Below are 21,838 nucleotides of genomic sequence, written 5' to 3' on the forward strand. Positions count from 1 at the left end.
ATGTTTCAAAGATGCCTTCAGTTTGTTTGAGAGGCATGTGTGTAGTAGCAGGGGAAAAAAAACCCAAACCAAAACCACACAAAGCAACCACAAACAACAACAGAAACCCTGCAATTGAGAAGTTCTACTAAAGCCGATTAGAATAGCTTTCACTTGATCAGGGCTTCAGCTAGCAGAAAACATAACATATATCAGTATTTGTAATTTCTTGTTTTGCTGTACTCCGCCAGATTTATTTATCTGTTAATTGTTGCTGCTGTGGCTCACAGACAGAAAGAGGAAAGAGGAAGAGGAAGCTAGTTAGTCATATGTATGTAGGAGCATACTGAGAAGTTTGTGAGCAGTGACCTATTTATGTCCAAGTTATTAAGAACCAGATGGTAAATACTGCAGACTAAATTAATAATCAGTTATTCTGTAAAAGGAAAATGAGCTCCAAACCCACTTCTACTATTTGTAAGAAGAAAAAATACATTGGCTACACTGCAGTTTTTACAGAATCACAGAATAGGAGGGGTTGGAAGGGACCTTTGGAGATGCATCAAGTCCAGCCCCTCTGCTGAAATAGATTCTCTGCAGTAGGTTTCACAGTAGGAAGTTGTTCTGACAGGTCTTGAAATCTGCAAAAAATGAGACTTCTACCTCTCCGGGCAACCTGTTCAGTGTTCTGTCACTCTTGCAGTAAAGAAGTTCTTCCTCGTGTTTGCATGGAACTTTCTGTGGTCCAACTCTTGCCCCTTGCCTCTTGTTCTATTGCTGCATGCCATAAAGAAGATCTGCCTCCATCAATTTGACTTCCACACTTGAGATATCTGTAAACATTAATGACATCCTCTCCTATCCTTCTCCAGACTCAGGAGTATGAGATCTCTCAGCCTTTCTTCATACAGGAGAGATGCTCGAGGCCCCTAATCATCTCTGTGGCCATCTGTTGGACTCTTTCTAGAAGATCCCTCTCTTGTTTCAGTGCACGTAGCCCAGAACAGGACACAGTGTTCCAGTTGTGTTCTCATCAGGTCAGAGCAGGGGGGTAGATCACCTTTGTTGATTTGCTGGCCACACTCTTTTTTTAATACACCTGGGATACAGTTGGAGTTCTTGGCCACTAGGGCACCCTGCTGGCTCATGGTCAACCTGTTACCCACTAGGACTTTTAGGTCTTTTTCCTGAGAGCAGAGCTCCTTTCCAACAGGTCGGCCCCTAACCTATACTGATGCATGCACTTATTCCTCTCCAGATGGTAGGACCCTGTATTTGTCCTTGTTGAACATCACAAGGTTTCTCCCCACCCAACTCTTCAGCCTGTCCAGGTCTCGCTGAATGGGAGTACAGCCATCTGGTGTATCAGCCTCTTCTCCCAGCTTTGCATAATCAGCAAACTTGCTGAGGGTGGACTCTGTCCCTTCATCCAGGTCACTGATTGAAGATATTGAACAAGACCAGTCCCAGTACTGACCATTGAGATGAGAGACTTAATTCCATGGCAAGCTTCTCCCTATCACTGTGGGACACTTACTGATCTTAAATCCTTTGGTGGTTTCTGAGGCCACAATTCAACAGGCCGCTCAATTAGTGGTCAACGTCAGAGAAACCAAGTGCCTAAGATCAAAGCACAATACTAGAGCAATATGGAAAAAGGAATCCATCCTCAGGAAGTACAAGTCTGAAGACAAACCTCCCTCCATCTGAGGATTCTGCAGTCAGGGCCTGTGAGAGTTCCTTGCAGGCAAATGTGGAATGATCTCATATGGGCTTAAGGTACAACTTAATAAGATTGATAAACAACCCAACCACGTCCTCCTAAACCTGTGGAGACAATCAGAAGAGAAACTATGCTTTACACCTGGAAGGTGTAAACCAAGAGGAATTCATCCTTCCTCTGGAGTCTGGGATTTCTGAGGGCCAGTAAACACTGAAGTAAAAATGTAGAAGGATCTCCACCTCCATAGTGTCCTGATAGCAGCCTGAGAGTATCTAATAGTGAGCTACAGGAAAGAAGGGGACAGCCAAGTGTCTCTGGCAAGGTCTGTTATGATAGAACAAAGGGAAATTGTATCAAGGAGGATAGATTTAGTTTAGATATAAGGAAAAAGTCTTTTACAGTGAGGGTGGTGAGGCACTGAAACAGGTGGTCCAGAGATTCAGTATGGGAGACTCTGAAGGTAAGGCTGGATCAGGCTCTGGGCAACCTGATCTAGCTGTGGATGTCCCTCTTTGTTGCAGGAGAGTTGGACTAGATGACCTTTTAAGGTCTCTTTCAACTTTAAGGATTCTGTGATTTGTGGACATTGATTTTGCCTAACTTACCTTTGACCAGCTCCTCCTCAACCAAGAGGAATTCATCCTTCCTCTGGAGTCTGGGATTTCTGAGGGCCAGTAAACACTGAAGTAAAAATGTAGAAGGATCTCCACCTTTTCACCTGTGCTGCAGTTTTTCTAGTTAGAGCTGTTCATGTTAATTTTAGTTCATGTCATGTTTTGCCCATATGTGTCTTTGCCTGCATTGTACCCCTCATCAGCCTTCTGCTGATTTCAGTGCGTCAATTTGTTCCTGACTGATAAAATAGTTTTGCTTGCTTGCTCTGTCTGTCCATTATCCTTAATGAAATGGGTCCAGACTGGTGAATTTTTGCCTTGCTGGTACTTAGAGTTGTAACGACCATAGTACACCTTTCATATTACGTGCAAGACTGGGGGATGTTTCTTCTCCACTGTGTATAAGATGGAGCAGTTGATTTTGCTCTGCTCATTTCTTTTAATTACTTCATTTTTTATTTATTAGATGATTTTGACCTAAATTTTAGGACTTTTCATAGAATTAAAGATTAGTGTTTAAAATTCCTTCCTAAAATATTAGTAACTGTATATTGAATAAACAAAAAGAGGCTAAAAAGAATGCAATTCATCTTCCACTTGCATCTATTTATTGCATATGCTTTTCTTGAAAACATTCCATAGCCATTTTTTTTGTTGTTTCTTTATATGAAACACTGGTCCTGTGCCTTCTTCGGACGTGCCACTATAGTATCTGAGTTTGGTCTCTGCTCTGTGCTTCGCAGGAACTTGGCTATGTCCCCATATTTCAATTTGGCATCTGATACAGTGATGACCAATACCAATTGTGATTTGTAAACTGATCTTAAACATACCAAGATACATGGATATAGAAAAGTTCTCACCGAATCACACCATTTTCTTTTCTGAAAATTGTAGGTAATTGATTTCTTACACCATTTAAATGCACATTTTAAGAGTCCTTGTATTTTATAAATAAGACTCTCTTATACAGTCGTTTGGAAAGCATTTTTGGTTTAATTCCTGCTAAATTACACTGGGTATTTCTGGAAGAATAACTACAGCCTTAATTTCAAATGTTGATACATCTTCCTGAACCAAAATAGCATGGCTATGCATACACAAATTTGGTTTACTCTTTACTTGTTTCAGCAGTAATCTGTTTAAAATGCACACAGAATACAGGAATAAAGACTCTGTTCCCTGTTGAATAAGGATGTTGTAAGATTTCTTTTTTTTCAGGGTTTGAGGTCAGTTAAAGTGATGTATACCTTTTATGATTAACACTGCATGATTCTGTAACATTATACAGCTTAAAATGCAAGCTGTTTTCTTGAATATCTGTTAATTTTTTTTTTTTGTTGTTAATTTGTGTGTGCTTTTCTTTCTCTGAGGGAAATTCATGTTCACAAACTGTAATTTTCTCTAAAGGTGGTGTAACATCTTCCCTTTTTCACTGTGTCCTTGAGCATCAGGCAGCAGCTTTTAGAGGCAAAGTGATTTAGTTTTTCCTCTTCAGTTCTTAGCTTCTTTGCTGAGACTGCTGATGAGAGTGCTGGTTAATTCAGGTGGGGTAGTACACTTTTGAAAAGGGTTCTTAAGTTGTCTGGTGGTGGTAGCTAAGTTCATAGTAGACTTGTGTCTCATTTGATTCTCAGTCATGTTTATGGTCTTTTTATCCCGTTCTGGCAGTATAATGAGACTTCTTAAATGCTTATGAATGTCATCATCTGTACTTAGATCTCTGTGATGTAAATTAGCCACATTTTGAATGAGAATCTTGCTCATTAGCAATGTTTCACTTATTCAGTACTAGTATTTCTAGTTATTTGTTTTTGATTGATACTGATTCAAGGTATTTTCTGATGATACATTCAGACATACTTCTGTATGCTGCTCTGTATATAAGCAGTCTGTATCCTTAGCTGTATCTTGTTAAGCACTAGGTGGAGTTTTCATTGACCAATATTTTGTGGACCATGCGCTCAGATTCAAATATATAAGACATAACCACATTTTTTTTGCTTGGTGTCCAGGTCTCTCTCAGTATACCCTTAACTGAAATAAATCCACGTGAAATAAATAAAATGAAGAAAACTTTACTGTCTTTTTTGAAGTGTACATTTAGCTTCATCATATAATATCATGTATGGACTGTGTCAAGGGGGCAGAGGGGCCCATGAATCCATGCCCTGGGATGTTGTGGGGAAGGAAAAGGGAGGGAGATGGGCCTTGATGAAGGGAAGTGACGGCAGCGAGCTAAGGGGAAACACTTTCTAAGTACAGTAGCAGAATGTGAGAGAATGCAATATAATACAATATGATTGGAAGTGAAGCTAATAAATAAAATGGGAGAGTTTCTGAAACCAACATCTCTAATGTTGTAGGTGAAGCAGATAGGGAGCAAAGAAGGGGAAGTCTTTATCTTTCCCTGCAGATGGAAAACGGAAATGGAAAAAATGAAGTCTTGATGACCTCTAGGATCCCTGGACAGCTCAGGTTCCCCATCCACACTCATTGTGTAATCAGTGCAACCCACTTACTCCAAGTGGCATCAGTAGCAAGATGTGTGGGGGAAACCTCTCCTTTAAACATCCAGTTCAGCACTGGCAGTCGAGGTGCCAGAACGAGCTGTGTTTCAGTACTGTACTTTGGAAGCAACCTGAAGACCCTCATACACGGCCAAGATGTCCTTTTTAGTTGGAGTGTAGCACTCTTCACACCCCCTGTACTTTTGACTCCAGAATCCAAGGGATCAGACTTTGTCTTGAGGCTCTTTACCAAATGGTCCCCAAGTGGGACCTTTCTCTCCAGCAGCATGTAGAGGATGTTCTTTACATCATGTTCCATCCATACAGGCCCCAGGTCCAAGGCACAGGCTGTCTCCTGCTTAATTTGCTCAAAAGCCTACGGCTGTTCAGGGCCCCAAGTAAATTTATTCTTCCATGTCATCTGATAAAGGAGGCTTACAGCGAGGCTATAGTTTGGAACATGCATTCTCCAAAAGCCTACTACACCCAGAAAAGATCGTGGCTCTTTTTTATTAGTGAGCGGAGACACGGCAGTGATTTTGTTGATCACATCCGTTTGGATGTGACGACGTCCATCTTGTCACTTTATCCCTAGGAAGTGAATTTCCTATGCGGGTCCTTTCACTTTGTTTTGCTTAATACTGGAACCAGCTCATAGAAGGATTTATTCTCTCTCCTTTTTTGAAAACTTCCTCTGCTGTGTTGTCCACACGATAATGCCATCAATGTACTGCAGTTGCTTTGGAGCATCACTCTGTTCCAGTGCAGTTTGGACAAGTGGTTGGGCTGTATATCCATCCCTGGGGATGTTATACTGTAGAATACCAAAGGAAACCATGAAACCATGACAAAACTCAGTTTATTATGGACAGTACCTAAAATACATTTACTTACATTAACTGAGTATAAATGTTAATTTAGTTCAGTAAAATAGTAAGCAAGCCTGAAGTCCTACAACTGCCATTTCAATAGTAATCATCTGTTTCAAGTAGTGATTTACTACATAAATTCTGAAGTGTTAATTGTTGGTATTTTCTCTTTTCCTTGTCAACAGGTACTAAACCTTTCTGAAAAGAGATACGACCTTACCAAGCTTAACCCAAAGGTACTGATTCTTTTCCATATCACACCTCTTTTTCTGTATTGTCAAATGTAATTTAAATGGCCTAATAAGTCTTAAAGCTTTTCAAGACTTGCTGCGGAGTAAGATAACTTTCAAGTGTTATACCTGTTTGGCCTGTGCCTTTCAAAGATTTTTTTTTTCTTAGACTTCACACACTGAAACCTGTTGTGGCTACTGAAAAAATTTATTGAGTGAAATAAAATTTACTCCAACTGTGCTTTTCTTGTGTACTCACAGGATATCAGAAGCTAATGTGCTCTAGTATACTGTCTAATGGCTGAAGCTAGTGAACTCAATTCAAATGCAAACTTTACTTTCATATTGTCTTTTCATTGCTGCTTCTTTGTACAATAGAGACACAGGGGAAAGACCTGTTGATGTCAGTCTTCTGTTTTTCCTCACGCTTTTTCCTTCTAAGTGTTCTGTGTAGGTCACTCTGAAGGTGGTGTGTCCTATTTGTAGCACAATAGCACAATAACACTATTTGACAGAGCAGATTCTCAGTTACAGAACGCTACTTTTCAACACGGCCACCACCATAAAGTATGTATTTTTACCAGTGGTGGACAAGAGCCTGCATGCTGGACTTTGAAAGTCTGCATGACCATTTGGAATGTGGCTTGTCTTTCATGTCTCTGCTGAAGCACATCACCCACTGTCTCACTCTGCTAACATCCACTGTTTGGTCTCCACAAATGTTCTGCAAGCATCAGTGACTGTCAATAGGTGCCATTTTTTCTGCACTGAGGAATTCAATTGCTTACTAGTTTGTCAAACTACCCCACTGCTACAACAATAAACTGTAATGGAATATTGTTGGGAAGGTTCAATCTCTGCTACCACATCTCTGATGTGTTAGACCAGCATAATAAAATAGAAGGCAGTACTTTTGGAGCAGCCCTTGTATTTGTTGTAAAAAACAAATTCAGGTTGCTCTTCAGCAGCTATTATAATGCATGAGTCAGACAGATGCATCCTCATTGCAATAGATTTAATTTGGAGAAAATTATTTAAAAGGCTCTTATTATTGAACTTTTGAGTACTTAATTCATCATGAAAGATTTAAATTGTTCATGGTTAGTGTTTTTATTAGTGTCCAATATTGTCACTTAAAAATATGCATGCAATACACTCCTGCCATCTGGCAATGGCTGAAGAGACAGAGGGGAATGGAAGCAGGTTTCTGCTGAGCACCAGCTGAATCCTCTCCCTGCCTATTTCATCCACCTCATCCAGAGATGCCCCTTTGCAGTAGGTATGAGGCTGTGAAATTTGGTGGAGAGGCAAACAGTGACGTGAATGAAGGATCATCAAGATTGGACAAGTCACCTAGAACTTTGCCCTATATCATGTCCACTTATCCCAAGAAAAAGAAAGGTGGTTGTCCTAGGTGACCCTCTTCTGAAGGGAGCAGGGAGCCTGATACACCAACTGGACCGATGCCGTAGAGAAGTCTACTGCCTCACTGGGGCTTGGGCCTGAATAAAAGACATTAGTAGAAAACTCAGTAGCCCTAAGATTATTTTCCATTATCGTTTTTTATTGTTGGCAATGATGAAATAGCAAAAAGTTCTAGAGCTATCAAAGAGACTTCAGGGCCTTAGCGTAATTACTTTCCTCTATCCTCTCAGTAGAAGGAAATAGTAATGAAAGGAGCAGGCAGATCTCTGATCAGTTCATGGCTTCCGGACTGGACATTGGCAGAACTTCAGGTCTTCGGGTCGTAGAATAGTCTGTGCAGCACCAGGTCTCCTGGCACCTGATGGGATGCACCTTTCTCAGAGCAAGGACTGTATGGGAGTTAGCAGGGCTTTTTGATAGAGCTTTGAAACAGATTTGAAGGGAGAGAGGGATAAAACCAGGCTCACCAGTTATAAGCTATGGTATGGCACACCAAAATTTGAGGGTGAGATCCTTCAGTCTGCTCCATGAGTTGTTAGGTACATTGAAACACTTCCAGAATGTTTCTACATCAGTGCATGCAGATGAGGAGCAAGCAGGAGAAGCTAGAAGTCTTGGCTCAGTCGTAAGTGAAACCTGGTGGGAAGACTCCTGTGACTGGTGTGTCAGTTTTGAGCACAGCATAAGAAAATACATAGAGCATCTGAAGGAGAGACTTTGAAGATGGTGAGGTATCTAGAGGCCAAGGCATATGAGGAGCAGATGAAGTCGTATGGTTTCTTCAGCTTAGGGAAGAGTAGGCTGAGTGGTAACCTCATGGCTGCCTACAGCTTTCTCACAAGGGGAATGGAGGAGCAGGCACTGATCACTTCTCTCTGATGACCAGTAACAGGACCTGAGGGAATGGCATAAAGTTGCATCAGTCTAAGTCCAGGTTAGATATTAGGAAAATATCCGGTGTCCAGGCCTGGAACAGGCTCTCGAGTGCAGAGGTCAAGGCACCAATCCTGACAGAGTTCAAGAAGCTTTGGATAATGCTCTCAGAAGTGTGGTTTGAATTTTGTGTGATCCTGTGTGGAGCCAGGAGTTGGGCTCCATGCTCCTTGTGAGTCCCTTCCACCTCAGAATATTCTGTGATAATATGTTGAAGAAGCAGTATTATATGGTGATTGAATTTGAATAGGAAAAATGAATGAATCAAACCTTTTGCATACAAAGAAAAGAAATTTTAAACAAAATAAAAATGATTTTAAAATATTTGACCAGATCAGTGAACGTTCTGTGTTGTAATGTTGACCTTACAAGTATTTTGCTATTTAAAATTAGCTTGATTTCTAATCGAAAATTCTTTAAGAAATAAAGATCTTCAGAAATGTTTTGATGTATCAGTGGTAGATGGCTTTGGGAAGAGTGTTTCTTTTTACAAATGTACCATTTTTTTAAACAAAGTGAAAAACAACAGCAACAACAAAACACTAGCCCATTCTTCTCCTTAAAAGAACTGTTAACATACTTCATTATATCATATCATTCAAGTGTAACATGTGAAGTAATTCTCTGCAGATTATGGATGTGGGGTGGCCTGATCTCCATGCACCACCTCTTGATAAGGTGTGCACCATCTGCAAGGCTATGGAATCATGGCTGAACAGTGATCCTCAGCGTGTGGTGGTGATCCATTGCAAAGTAAGTGAGTTTTGTGTCCTTGCTGACTATCAGTTTGAATTTATTTTTGAAAAGATTGTCCTTTATCCTTACTCATTGAAAAATAAAAATGAAGATTGCTCTGTTTTTAGTGTTGGAAACTGTTTGCCAAATCTTCAGTTGATTTCAGTAGGCTTAAATCCACTGCACTTGCATACTTTTTATCTCTGCTTTTTTTTTAGTACTGTTCTTGCCTCTATTCTACTAGAGTATAGCATGCAATTATGTTAGTTTGCTTCTTCAAAGGACATCACTTCTTCTGTAAGTCTTGAGTTTTTCTAGCTCAGAGGAAAATTCTTCAGAAGCATTTTATATTCTATGACATTTTTGACATTTTGTTGCTGGGCAAGCATAGGTGATGTATCATGGGCTGAACCTTAGTCAGTTGCATCCACACTGCAGATCATCATAGGTTAAGTATCCAAACTGCTTTTAGTATGCTAAAGTGGGTGTTCAGGGTACCTTTTCCTGGGCTATGTTTTTTGTCTGTAAATGTGGCTCACAGAGTTGAATATATAGCAGAGCTCTGTATCTCATAGATCATCACTATCTGGTATGTCTGGAGGAAATCAGTGCATTGAGTACCTCGTACCTCCTGGACTGAGAGGTTCTAACTGTAATTGCACTGTCATACAGTGAAGCTTGCTATTGTGCAGTGCTGCTGCTTCTCCTTGCTCACATAAGAAAAATGAAGAAAAGCCTTGATTAGAAACAAATTAGTTCTGAGCAACGAGTTCAGAACTGAGTTAGCAACTGTGCTGCTGACGTAGGTAAATCTCTGTATTGTTGGCAGATGTGACATTAAACAAAATGAGGGTGATACGGGACCGAAACTTTGCAGTTTACATTGAGTTGTATAGTCTCTAGTCGTGTGTCACCTGCAGGTAGAATCGAGGCATTAGAGAGTTCTTACTAGCTGAAGGACCACAGCCAAGAGGATGGCCCATATACAGGACAAAAGAAAAGGGGCAAGGTATTATGAAGTATTTTATTTGCAAATTGGCGTAGTTGATTCATGCCTCTTGGTGATGACTTAAAAGTTTTCGAACACAAAAATAGATGCAACTATCCTGTGTCAGCTGACAGTCTGAAAATCTTTTGAAATTAGCAAGATCTGCCACCTGGTAAATTGCACTGATCATATAAAGTATTCGATAAAATCTTGAAACTTTTTTTTTTTTTTCCTCATAGAAAAATAAGCAACAGTTGGTAGTCTGCTATAGGTGCTCTGGTTAAGCAGGTAAAAGTAACAAAACCTGTCAGAAATCATATGCTTTTCTGTTGTGGTATAATCCAGCAGGTAGCTGAGCACCACAAGGTTGTTTGCTCACTTTCCCCTTCCCAGGAGGATGGCAGTGAGAATTGGAAAAAGCAAAATAGAACTCTTGGGTTGAGATAAAACTACTTACTAAGGCAAAGAAAAGGAAAAAGATAATGATTATATATAGAAATGACAAATACATATGTAAAAATGTATATAACAAGTGATGCACAAGCAATTGCTCACCATCTCCCGACCTAGGTAATGTGATTGAAGAAAATCATTACTGCTGGAGAGCTAGGCTTTACTCTGTGTTTTGTTATCCGTTTGTTCAAGCTTTCTGCTAATTCAGTAGGACTTGACACACATTGTAGAAACCCTGTTTAACATTTTTCATGTAAATGTCAACCAGTTTGCAATAGAGAGGGAAGCTCTTCTGTCCGTCATTAACACCTTTAAACAAGACATGAAATGCATGAGCAAAGAGAGTTTGTGAATCTCCTGCTGTAAAGTTCTGTTCAATATGTGTCAAGTAAAATAATGATCTGCAGTATGGATTAAATAAATAATATCTTTCCTGATGCAGGGAGGAAGAGGAAGGATTGGCGTAGTCATTTCATCGTATATGCATTTCACCAGTGTTTCTACAAGGTCAGTTATGAATAATGGAAAGAAAAAAATACATATTGTGCTTTTTTAACAAAAAGGAAAACGTAAGAAAAAGGTGTTGTGGAGTTGTTGTAGCAGTTCCCTGCTCAAGGTTTGTTACCATGGCTTCTCAGCAATCTTGGGTTGTGTCTTAAAACATCTTGAAGGACCAGGTCTTCAGCTGGCTTTAACAAGTGTTTGATTGCTTGGTTTCCTTTTTTTTTTCCTTTAGAGTGATTGAATTATGAACTGACAGATGGCAGTTTATGTCAATAAAGATTATACATGCTGTCAATTGGATGAAGTATTTTGTTTTTTTGTTTTTGCTTTTTAATCAAATTATTTTTCCTTAATGTTGTTTTTGCTTTATATATATGTCAATGTTGTATGTTTATATACTTAAACAAACACATGCATGTATGTGATTATATACATATGTATACACTTACACAGAAACACAAACATATAAAATTTCCACTCTTAAGTGGAAATTAAGACTTTATTCTGACTTCACACCAACCTGTCAGTAATGAATTTCAGCACTGCAATGGATGACGTTCTGGATCACTATAGGCTATTAGCAAATTTCTCATGGGTAAAAGCCCATGAGCACAGTGTGTAAAAACTTTCACACACTGTATGAGCAGTATGTCACAAAATAATTGGTGTATATTTTAGTAAACCTGATTGACAGGTAAAAGTAGGTTAAGAAGTGCATTATGTATTTGCCAGTATATACTGAAGAAATAAGAATGCCAGTTACTCTGAAATTAATGCCTCCTATTTATTTCCGTGGGAACTACAACAAATACAGAGAACACGACACTGTCTGATAGAGCACTTTCTCAGCTGCAGAGCACTATTTTTAACACAACTGCCACCATTGGTTACACATTTTCACAAGCAATAAACAAGAACCTGCTTTCTTTTTTTCCCTTGGAACTCATTTCATTTGAATGAGACATGGAATTTCAAATTTTAGATGCTAGAGTCCAATCATTTTGAAGCAATTTTTTTAAAAACATCCTGATGCTAATTAACACTGTCAGCTCTATCTGTTATGAGGCACATGGTTTCAGTATAACAGAATGAGCATAGCATGTTACAGGAGAGGTGTGATTAACAGCATTCTTACTGATTTTTGGCTCCTCTGTTTGTGGTGTTTTGATTTTTTTTTCTGTAGCCCTTGTATTCATCTACATTGATCCTGAAGACCCCCAGTGGAGCCATTTCTGTTCTGGGCAGAGAATGAAAGAAAGTGTGTGTTCTTCTGACTATGTTTGTTTCTTAGGTGTACATTTGAAGAATTTGTAGTTATCTGTTGGAGAGCATTTATTCTTCGAAGATATGTACTTTTATTTAAAACATCCATGGCTTTGGTGGCTCAGGGCAGAAGAAACAAAAGTTGGATTAAATTGTTTGACTGCTTGAATGATCCTCCAGCCTGGCATATCTTGCACCTGATGGGCTGTATTGCAGTAAGAGCTAGGTAGTGCTTTTCATCTCCATAGCGCTGCTGCTGCTTTTTAAAAACAGAGTGTCTATTTCTCACATAACTCACCTACAGAACATTGCAGAAGTGATGGCAAGTATCCTTTTCCTTACTTTTGATACATTTTATTGCATTGTTTCATGATGGAAATGTTCAAATAATTGAGTAAGGGAGAAGATCCTTGGACTCCAGAAGAAACCTGCCTTAAAGGTTGGAATATGAAGGTGTCAGTAAGAAACAAAAAATATGTGACCTGTAAATGCTAGGGTTTTTGGCTAGATAGTTTTTTATTTTCTTCTTCCTTCATTTTCTTTTTTCCCTTCCAACTACTTTGCTATATTTCAAGCAGTAACCTGATGAATTTCCAAGATAACACCAAAATGGAATAACATGGTGTCTGTGCCTCTGTTTTGACAGTGCTGATCAGGCTCTAGACAGATTTGCTATGAAGAAATTCTTTGATGACAAAGTTTCAGCTTTAATGCAACCATCCCAGAAAAGGTATTTGGCTTATTTTTAATTCATACCAATAAGAAATGTTATATTCTGCCCCCGTACTTTAATCCCTTCTTTGCTGTATGAAGGCTGTTTCCAAAAGATTCTCTAGCAACTTCTGAACTCTTAGTATTTTATCTTGTACTGATCTTCACTGATGAAATTGTACCCTCAATTCCAGCATGTAGATTGAGGTAGATTAGATCTTCTGTACCACACAGCATGGTTTTTCAGCGTATTGTTTGTTAGCAAAAAGAGGGTACCACTGTTTATTTCTTATTTGCTGCAAGATAAAACTCTTTTTTATGTAGTATTAATGATGCCTACGGAGTACTTGCTAACTAACGTGCAATAAAGATTTTTTATTACCACTTGCTTGTAGGATCTGTAGATTGTCCAACTGTTCCATGTCCATGCTATTAAGTTCTTGTCAAAACATTCACTATATATTCTGTCTATCTGGATGTCTTACCTGTTCAGTCCATCTGCACAAATAAGAATGTGTTAGGATTCAAATGAAGCAGTTCGGGAAGTGAATAGTTCTGAGGTTGGCTCTGTGCCTGCTTTTGGTATACAGTAACCGAGGCTTCATACCAAAAGAGACTGATATCCATTAGACAAGTAACTCTGATATGGCATGATCTTCTTCTACAAACGTAAAAATTCCCCTGGATTTGATTGAATAATTACTGCTTAGGTTTGGTCTTAGTCAGCATGCAGACAGTAGTTTTTAGAAGTCGTGTAAAGGATAAGGCTTTGCTAGTAATTAAACTAGAAAAAAAAAACAGCAAACATGCGACACTCAATTTTCTGCATCTCTAAGTAAGAAAAGCTTTTCCATTGCGTCATAAACTTACTTGGTATTTTAAAGAGTCCTTTTTCACTTGAAAAATAATAGCTATGCTGCAGTGTGCAATGCTGTGCAGTTTATGAGCAGTCCTGCACTATGCACGTTTCCAAATGAAAACAGCAGCAATGCAATGATTTTCACATTACTATAATAATTTTCTTCTGGTACTGACTGAGATGACTTCCTAGAATAAAGGTGTTATTTGCCCACTTTAGTCTTTCTGTTAATACTTTTGACGGGGACCTTAAAACTTCTGCTTTAATGAGGAAGTGTGCTTCAGTGTAAATGGAGTGGGGTCCATTTCATGCTGTTGCAAGAGCCAATTCAGACTTCTAGTTGTGAATAAAAATGCATACCAAAATGATTGATTTCGCTATTGCTTCTAGTTACTTCCGTGTTTAAAGTAGTGATGTAAATAACTAAAATGAAGACTTTTGGCATTACCAGTTAAACAGCTATGTATTCAGTAATTTTGTAAATTAAAATGTATTTTCATGCTGTTTTGCAAAGATCACTCTTCTAGAGCCATAAGTAATGTCACAATGCTTTCAGTACCCATGGACTAGAAATACTAGCGTAAAGAATGTACTTCCCTGATACGGTTGTATTTCTGCTACTAGCTAATGAAGATAAACTTTGCATTTTTAGATATGTGCAGTTTCTAAGTGGCCTTCTATCTGGATCTGTGAAAATGAATACAGCTTCACTTTTCCTGCACTATGTTATCCTTCATGGCATCCCAAGCTTTGATGCTGGGGGAGGTAAATTATGTATATTTTCATATCCCTGTGTAGGTTTAAAGCCTTCTATTCATTCTGAAACTTTCAAAAATCATGCATGAAACTCAGAGTAACAGGAAATCATAGAATGGCTTGGGTTGGAGGGGATGTTGAAGGTCATCTAGTTCCAACCCCCCTGCACTGGGCAGGTTGCCTACCGCTAGATCAGGCTGCCCAGGGCCCCATCCAACCTGGCTGTGAACACATCCAGGGTGGGAGCATCCACAACATCTTTGGGCAACCTGTTCCAATGCCTCCCACTCTCTGAGTAGAAAAGTTTCCTCCTAATATCTAATCCAAGTCTCTTTTTGTTTAAAAAAATTCCCCCTTGTCCTGTCTCTATCAGGCCACGTAAAAAGTTGGTGAGTTGATACTCCTTGATATCAGTCTAATAATTCCCATTGAATGAACCAGAAGAGAAATACTGTATAAGGAAATAATTTTTTGTCCTCTATTAAATAAAGAAATGATGCCTGTTTTCTGAACAGTTGTGCTACCAGTTCTTGTAGAAGAGCTGAGAACCTTGTTTTATGTTTTATAGTCAAGTCTCCTTCTTCTTTAGGACAGAAATGTAATTATAATTTTCTTTCTTCTTACTAGAACCCTTAAAAAAAATCTTTCTTCCCAATTCGGAGTTAGTCTCAAGACCAGGAAGAAGCAACTTTTTCTTAAATTATAACTTACACTTTTTAAAGAAAAAGCCAGTTATGCTTTGAATGTATTCACAGTTCACATTTTATCACTTTGCATGCCACTTTATTCAGTCTGGATATACATGAAATTTCCAAGGTCTAATATTTAGACACAAAAAAAAAACAGTTACAAAAATTGCCTTGCTTACTTCTTCACAGCTTGTCGGCCTTTTCTGAAGTTATACCAAGCTACCCAACCCGTGTATACATCTGGAATATAGTAAGTCTCAGTTATTTTCCTTTGTTTTTAAATATGTTTCAATTCTTACAATTACGGAATTCCATAATTCTGTGTTTTTCTGTGCCTTTTTTTTTTTTATCTCCTTCAAGTAGTGTAGAGTCAGAAAATCAAAACCGAATCTGCATTGCTATAGAGCCAGCCCAGCTTTTGAAAGGAGATATTATGGTAAGTTAATCGTATTGAATGAAAGTGTAGTATTTTGCCAGTGAGATTATTGTCTCCTTTCTGTTCTGGAAGTTTGTAATAAATAAATACATAAAATGATCTTGCAAAAACAGAGTCATGGAATCATAGGATGGGTTGGGTTGGAAGAAACTCTTAATCATCTTAGTTTCAACCCTCTTGTTGTAGACAGGGATACCTGATACCTCCCATTAGAATAGGCTGCTCTAAGCCCCATCCAGAGTGGCCTGGAATGCCTCCAAAGTGGGGAATCCACAACCTCTCTGGGCAACCTGTTCCAATATCTCACCAATCTCACAGTAAGGAATTTCTACCTGATATGTAGTCTAAATCTACTCTCTTCCAGTTTGCAGCCATTTCCCCTCATGCTATCTCTACATGCCCTTGTAAAAAGTCCCTCTCATGCTTTCCTTCAGATACTTGGAGGCCACTATAAGATCCCCCCAGAGCCATCTTTTCTCCAAGCTGAAGAGCCCCAACTCTCTCATCCTGTCCCTACAGGGGAGGTGCTCCAGCAAGACTATTCATCCACTTAAGTTGAAATGGGAGGTTTTAAAACTATCACTCATGGTTTCCTTTTGCTAAACTAATAGATTGGTTCTTAAACTAATGAACAAATTCCTATTGCTAAACAAACCAATCTATATAATGGTGAGGGAGTTTGGGGCTGTTTGGTCCCAGATAGTGGATTCAGTGCAGGTTGCACGAGTCCATCTGTCTATCTCTGTTTCTGCCTTCCTGCTAGTACACAGCCTTTTGACTGTCTCCTGCAGCTCAGTCACTGTCGCAGGAGGTCCTTCACCTCAGTGGCACAACTTAGGTGAGTTTGCCACTCACCTCTACTCCAGGAGCAAGGTCCAGGCACCAGGGCTGACCAGGGCCTGCACAACTTCTTCTTCCTTTACTGCTCTGTCTGGGCAGAGGCACTGGTAATGTCCAGGGTAGGTGATGCATACGCCCCTTTTAGAGCTGCATTTTTAGCTTGGCATTGAGTGCTCACCATTCTGCCTCAAGGGTGAGCTGGAATGAGTGCTACTTGCTTCTGCAGCTGGCTGAACCTCAGTTCCCTGATGTGTGATCTACTACCCCGGCTGCTGCAGCATGCTGTGGGTGACACCCACATTGTTTGCCTGCCCTGTGCTTGGTAGGCAGAGATACGGTGCTCTCCTCTCTGAGGCTTCTTTTAGGGGTGTGGGTGCAGTCTTTGCAATGCCTATGGTGTGTCAGCCTCGTTTGTGAGAACTGCCCATAGCTATAGGGTTGCTCTGCTTTCTTGGTGTTTCCCTGGCAAAGGAAATCCCTGAAACTTCCTTGTATCTTGAGATTGGTTGCTCTGGTACTGGCCAAGCTGGATCCAAAGCAGCTGATCTCGATGACTGATACAGTACAAAGTAGGTGAAGTACTAAAAAACAGGTTGAGAATTTAGTTAGCATCCTTGATTTTTACATGATTGAAAATTCCTATAAAGCTCAGGCTGGTATGTTTTAAGGAATGACAAGAATTTTTCTCAGCATTTCCATTTTATAGCATCAAGTACAGAAATGTTTGTAGTATCTATATTAAAGTTGTCTTGGGGAATATTTGTGACTCAGTGTTAGATTATCCTTGTCCTGCATCTTGGCAGGCAAGATCTGCAATCATAAAACTAGATGCTGTTTCCTGTGTGCAGAGCATAACTATACTGAACTTCAGCACTGTCATTTTGTATCTCTTTGCTTTCTTTCTTGCTTGTGATTTGCAGTTACACATGAGGTAAGTAAAAAAATACAGTTGCTGTGCCTTTCAATTAAACTAAGAGGGCAGGGGATCAAGTAGAATGAATAAGGATGGGGTGAGACTGTGTTGTGAAGAATGAGTATGCCTGATATATATTGCTAGTAGGTTCCAGAACGACTTTTTATATGGTGTATTTTTTTTTAACCGAGAAATGTTAGACTTGAATGTTTCCTGTTTTCCTATTCCCTTTCCTTTTTCCTTTTTTTCCCCCTAAATTTTGGAATAATCGTTTTGATTTTCTTCCTCCTTCTTTCCTTTACTTTTTTTCTCTTCTCCATTCAATTTAGAACATCTTTCTATATTTCTTGCAAAACAAATTTTTAAATATCCTGTTATAAATTTATATTCTGGAGGTCTGGGACATTTCCAAATTCAAGATTTGAGTGCTTGTCAGAGAAGTCTACACAAACAGTATATGTAGAGTGTTTAAAAGGAAAAACGAGCAAGCAGTTTTTTCACTAACGCTTTTTGAAACAGATCAATTTCATTAATCCTAAGCTATGCTGAATGTTTCTGAAATTCTGAGTTCTGAACAAGCCAACATCTTATTCAGCATGGTATTATTTCCCAAACAAAGTCTTCCATTCAATTACACATGTTTATTGGCAGTGATTAAGCAAAACCATTAAGGGTTTCAGGAAAAAAAAAAAGGATGCCCTGCCTCCAATTCCAAAAGATTTATCTAATCGAACAGCATTGCTTCGAAATAATTGGTTTGAAAGACTTGTTTTAGGTTTAGAGGATTCATTAACACTGTGATGATACAGCAATGCCATATCTGTTGAAAAGCTGCATTGACATCTGATAATGCATATAGTTATTTCCCAGCATATTTCACTAGCTTGTATTATTTTTCAGTAGGGCATCAGATGATAATGGAGTCAAAATTCCAAGCAAGACTTCAACTCTTAGCTGTCTGAAGGCAACAGCAGAACAGTTCTGTCTTCCTTATGGCCACCAGTTTAACCTAAATTTCTAAACAAAACAGTCTAACCAAACTTCAAATGCTTTTTGAAATAAAGCAGTTGTACTGGAAAGCTTTCTCAAAGCAGAAAGCTGTACCTTGATTGTTTCTTATAATCACCATAACGATGCCTGATTAGATTAGAATCACTGGCAGCTTACTTCTGTTTCTGTGTAGACTGAAGTGAATTTCTATATAGACCAACTGTTTTGAGACAGACTTAAAATGTTAAGATGACATTCACACTTGAAAATGTTTCTGCCTATCAGGTCTTTATGCATTGCTCCTCCTGTTTCTTTCAGAAGTTTGGTTAGAATGAGAAGTTATTTTTCAGGTGAATGACTTTCTTAACTGAAAGGTGGAGGAAGGAGTAAAGTTTAAGCTGTTTTGCAGGATAATCCCTAGGGCTGCTGCTGAAGAGACAAATAGCTATCTCAACATGAATAATATTCAAAGAGTGTGCTGTAGAGTCAAATAGATCTTTAACAGAAACTTACCTTTATTTTCCTTCTCTTGAAAAGTGTGCTGCTTCAGACTTACCAGTTGGGGGCTGGTAGTACCCTCAATGCAGCTTATAGCCAAACCCATGTATGATTTTTACAGATATATTTTGACTGCTGTTTTCCATGCCTTTGCTGACAGATACTCCTGGTATATGGTCTAAAATGCACCATGTTTTTGTATGCACCACGTCAGTTCTGATGAACTGCTGGAATTTAAGGCATCAGAGAGTTAGTGTATTGAAGGCAGAAAGCAAAAGCTTACGTTAGAATTTAAAATCCAGTAGTGTGAAGAATTTATTAGCTGTGTTTCATCCCAAACCCCTGCATCATTCTTATACTACTCCAGTTCCCTTCAGTTTGAATAACTGTTAGTTCCTTGGTTATTCATTATCTTCTTTCCAGAATACACTTTTTTTTTTCATTCTGGATTAGAAAAAGATTACTTTTGTGTTACTTTATTATTTTTTGTTTTCAGTACTTTTCAGTAGCATCCTTAATGATAAAACCTTGAAATCCCTTTCAATCTGGTGACTGATGTAAACAAAATGTTGACTCTTGTATTCCTTTAAAAATGCTTAGTGATCATGAATTGCAGCTGACTAGGAAGTGGTAAGTAAAATATTGATAGGCCTGATCTAAAGGAGGGTTGTGTTAAAGAATAGTGTTGTTTTGTTCACTTTTAGCCACTCTAATTCCTATTAGATGGATTTTTCTGTCTTTTTCTAGTCTGGGTATCAAGACTACTATAAGCTGCCAATAGTAACATTAAAAAAGATCCTATTATCACTAGAGTGGGTTTAAAAAAATGTCCTAGTGTAGATGTAATCAGCTTGTATGACTTCTGAGAAGGCTTCTATAAAATCTGTGCATTCTTTACTTATTTTGAAATGGTTGTGCTGTAGTTTATGCTAATTTGGTGGATGCCGTGAAGACGTATGGATACGAGTCAGCATTCCCACATAGTAGTGGCAAATGTGATTCTGAATGATAGTTTACTGATTGGTGATTGATACTGATAAAGATAGTATTTTTTTGTGATGCATCCAGAACTATCTTTTCTTTAAAATTCTGTAATAACGTGTTTGTTTCTCCTTCTAGCTGAAGTGTTACCATAAAAAGTACCGATCAGCTACTCGTGATGTGATTTTTCGCCTTCAGTTTCATACTGGAGCTATTCAAGGATATGGGTTGGTGTTTGGTAAAGAGGACTTAGACAGTGCCAATAAAGGTACTTGCCTTCTGTGATTGCTTGGATAAGTATGTGGAAGAAGTGCATGTGCGTGTCTGTGCATTTGATGGTAATCTTCAAGATCTGTTTTTGGGATTCTTTTTTTCTATCTTTTTATTTAGGGGGAGGGACATTACTTTGTTTTAGTTTAACTCGTAGCACTGTAACACAGGCAGAACCCCAATGAAAATGGAAGTTTTTCATTTGGGTTAAGCTGTCAAAATGATTTCATTATTACTTCATTGTCCTTAACTGACCTTCTCATGTTTTTAATAGAATCATAGAATTCCTTGGGTTGGAAAGGACTGTGAAGATCACCTAGTTCCAACCCCCTTGCTGTAGACAGGGCTGCTACCCACCACACCAGGCTGCCCAAGGCCCCATCCAACCTGGTGTGGAACACCTCCAGGGATGGGACACCCCCAGCTTCTCTGGGTGGCCTGTGAAGGTGCCTCACCAGTTTCATAATGAAAAATTTTCTCCTAACAACAGACATGTTTAAAACAGTGAGTCCATTAGACACCATTGTAGGAATTAATAAGCAATTGTGTTTTTTGTGAAGATAACAGTCAGAAGCTCTGATGCTGGTTTTGTGACCTAGCGTATTTGAATATGGTGCTCTTATTTCATGTTTCTGAATGAGTATCCAAAAATGGAGGCAAAATTTTTTTGAAATATTTGAAAATGTTTCAAGTTACTCTTTGTATTTCGCAAGGGATTACTGCAGTTTTGTTTTCTTTTTATAGGAAGGATTGCAATTCTGCTACCCTATGTTTCTAACAAACTAAAACCAAATATGTTTTCCTGCCACATGTGCTTATAAGAAAGCTTTATGGTCAAGTGTAGTGATTTTGTAAATATACAGAACTATTCCAGTTTTCTAAAAAAACCCTAAAACTCAGTGTTCAGTTTTTAGGGGGAAGTTTGGGAACAGTTCATATTTTCTGTTTGTGACTGTTCTTAGAAGTAAACAAAGCTACAGATGATGCTTAGTCTTTCCTGGAGAAGGTAGGGAAAAGAATGTGTGGCTTTTTTAGAAGCAAATCACAACCCAAGTGATAAGGAAAGTGTGACAAGGGTACGTGTATTAATAGCTACAGAGAATTCTGATCTGGAAATTTGGAATAGCTTGTTGATGTATTAACCCTTATTTTCAGATGACCGTTTCCCTGATAATGGCAGAGTGGAATTAGTGTTTTCAGGAACTCCAGAGAAAATTCAAGGTGAGTTCACAGGAGGAAAAAATCTTGGCAATAAAACACATTGAAAAGTGTATTTATAAAACCCAAAAAACAACTTTTTTTCTCTCTTGTTCTGTTTGTCTTGTCTGAAATTCAACTTTAATATTAAAATATATAATATACTGATTGTTTTAAATGTGAATAATTGAGTGGAGACACTGCATAGGAGTCAACATACGTAATTTTAAGAGTATACCAAAAGTGTTGTTAATGACCAGTAGAAAACATTTTTTATGTCTGTGTAAATTATGACTGGTATGTTTAGGTTAGTCCAATGTAAGTGACAGCAGTGGTCCTTCCCATAACCTTTTTGGATGTTATAACTGATTATATTTGTTGTAGTGAAGTTTTGACTCTCCTGGTTTAGCACAAGGAAAGGTAGTTATAGTTGTGTTGGAGATCAGCCTCCAAGTTGATGTAAAATAATTGG

General features: G+C 38.6%; 1 protein-coding gene across 9 annotated transcripts in view; it reads left to right on the forward strand.

Moving 5' to 3' along the window:
• Window positions 1-21,838, forward strand: part of TNS3 (tensin 3) — a 210,413-nt gene that overhangs the window by 111,494 nt on the left and 77,081 nt on the right. For 8 of the 9 annotated variants that reach the window (XM_052697646.1, XM_052697648.1, XM_052697654.1 and 5 more), the window contains 9 exons: window positions 5,881-5,931; window positions 8,914-9,036; window positions 10,902-10,966; window positions 12,873-12,956; window positions 14,449-14,561; window positions 15,431-15,491; window positions 15,602-15,677; window positions 20,038-20,167; window positions 21,325-21,390. In XM_052697646.1, the coding sequence (XP_052553606.1) occupies window positions 5,881-5,931; window positions 8,914-9,036; window positions 10,902-10,966; window positions 12,873-12,956; window positions 14,449-14,561; window positions 15,431-15,491; window positions 15,602-15,677; window positions 20,038-20,167; window positions 21,325-21,390 (769 nt within the window). The remainder of the gene's footprint in view (window positions 1-5,880; window positions 5,932-8,913; window positions 9,037-10,901; window positions 10,967-12,872; window positions 12,957-14,448; window positions 14,562-15,430; window positions 15,492-15,601; window positions 15,678-20,037; window positions 20,168-21,324; window positions 21,391-21,838) is intronic. The other variant, XM_052697647.1, reaches the window with a different exon arrangement.

The sequence above is a fragment of the Tympanuchus pallidicinctus genome, unplaced genomic scaffold (genome assembly GCF_026119805.1).
Source record: "Tympanuchus pallidicinctus isolate F22 unplaced genomic scaffold, pur_lepc_1.0 scaffold31, whole genome shotgun sequence".
In the NCBI taxonomy this organism is placed as follows: Eukaryota; Metazoa; Chordata; class Aves; order Galliformes; family Phasianidae; genus Tympanuchus; species Tympanuchus pallidicinctus.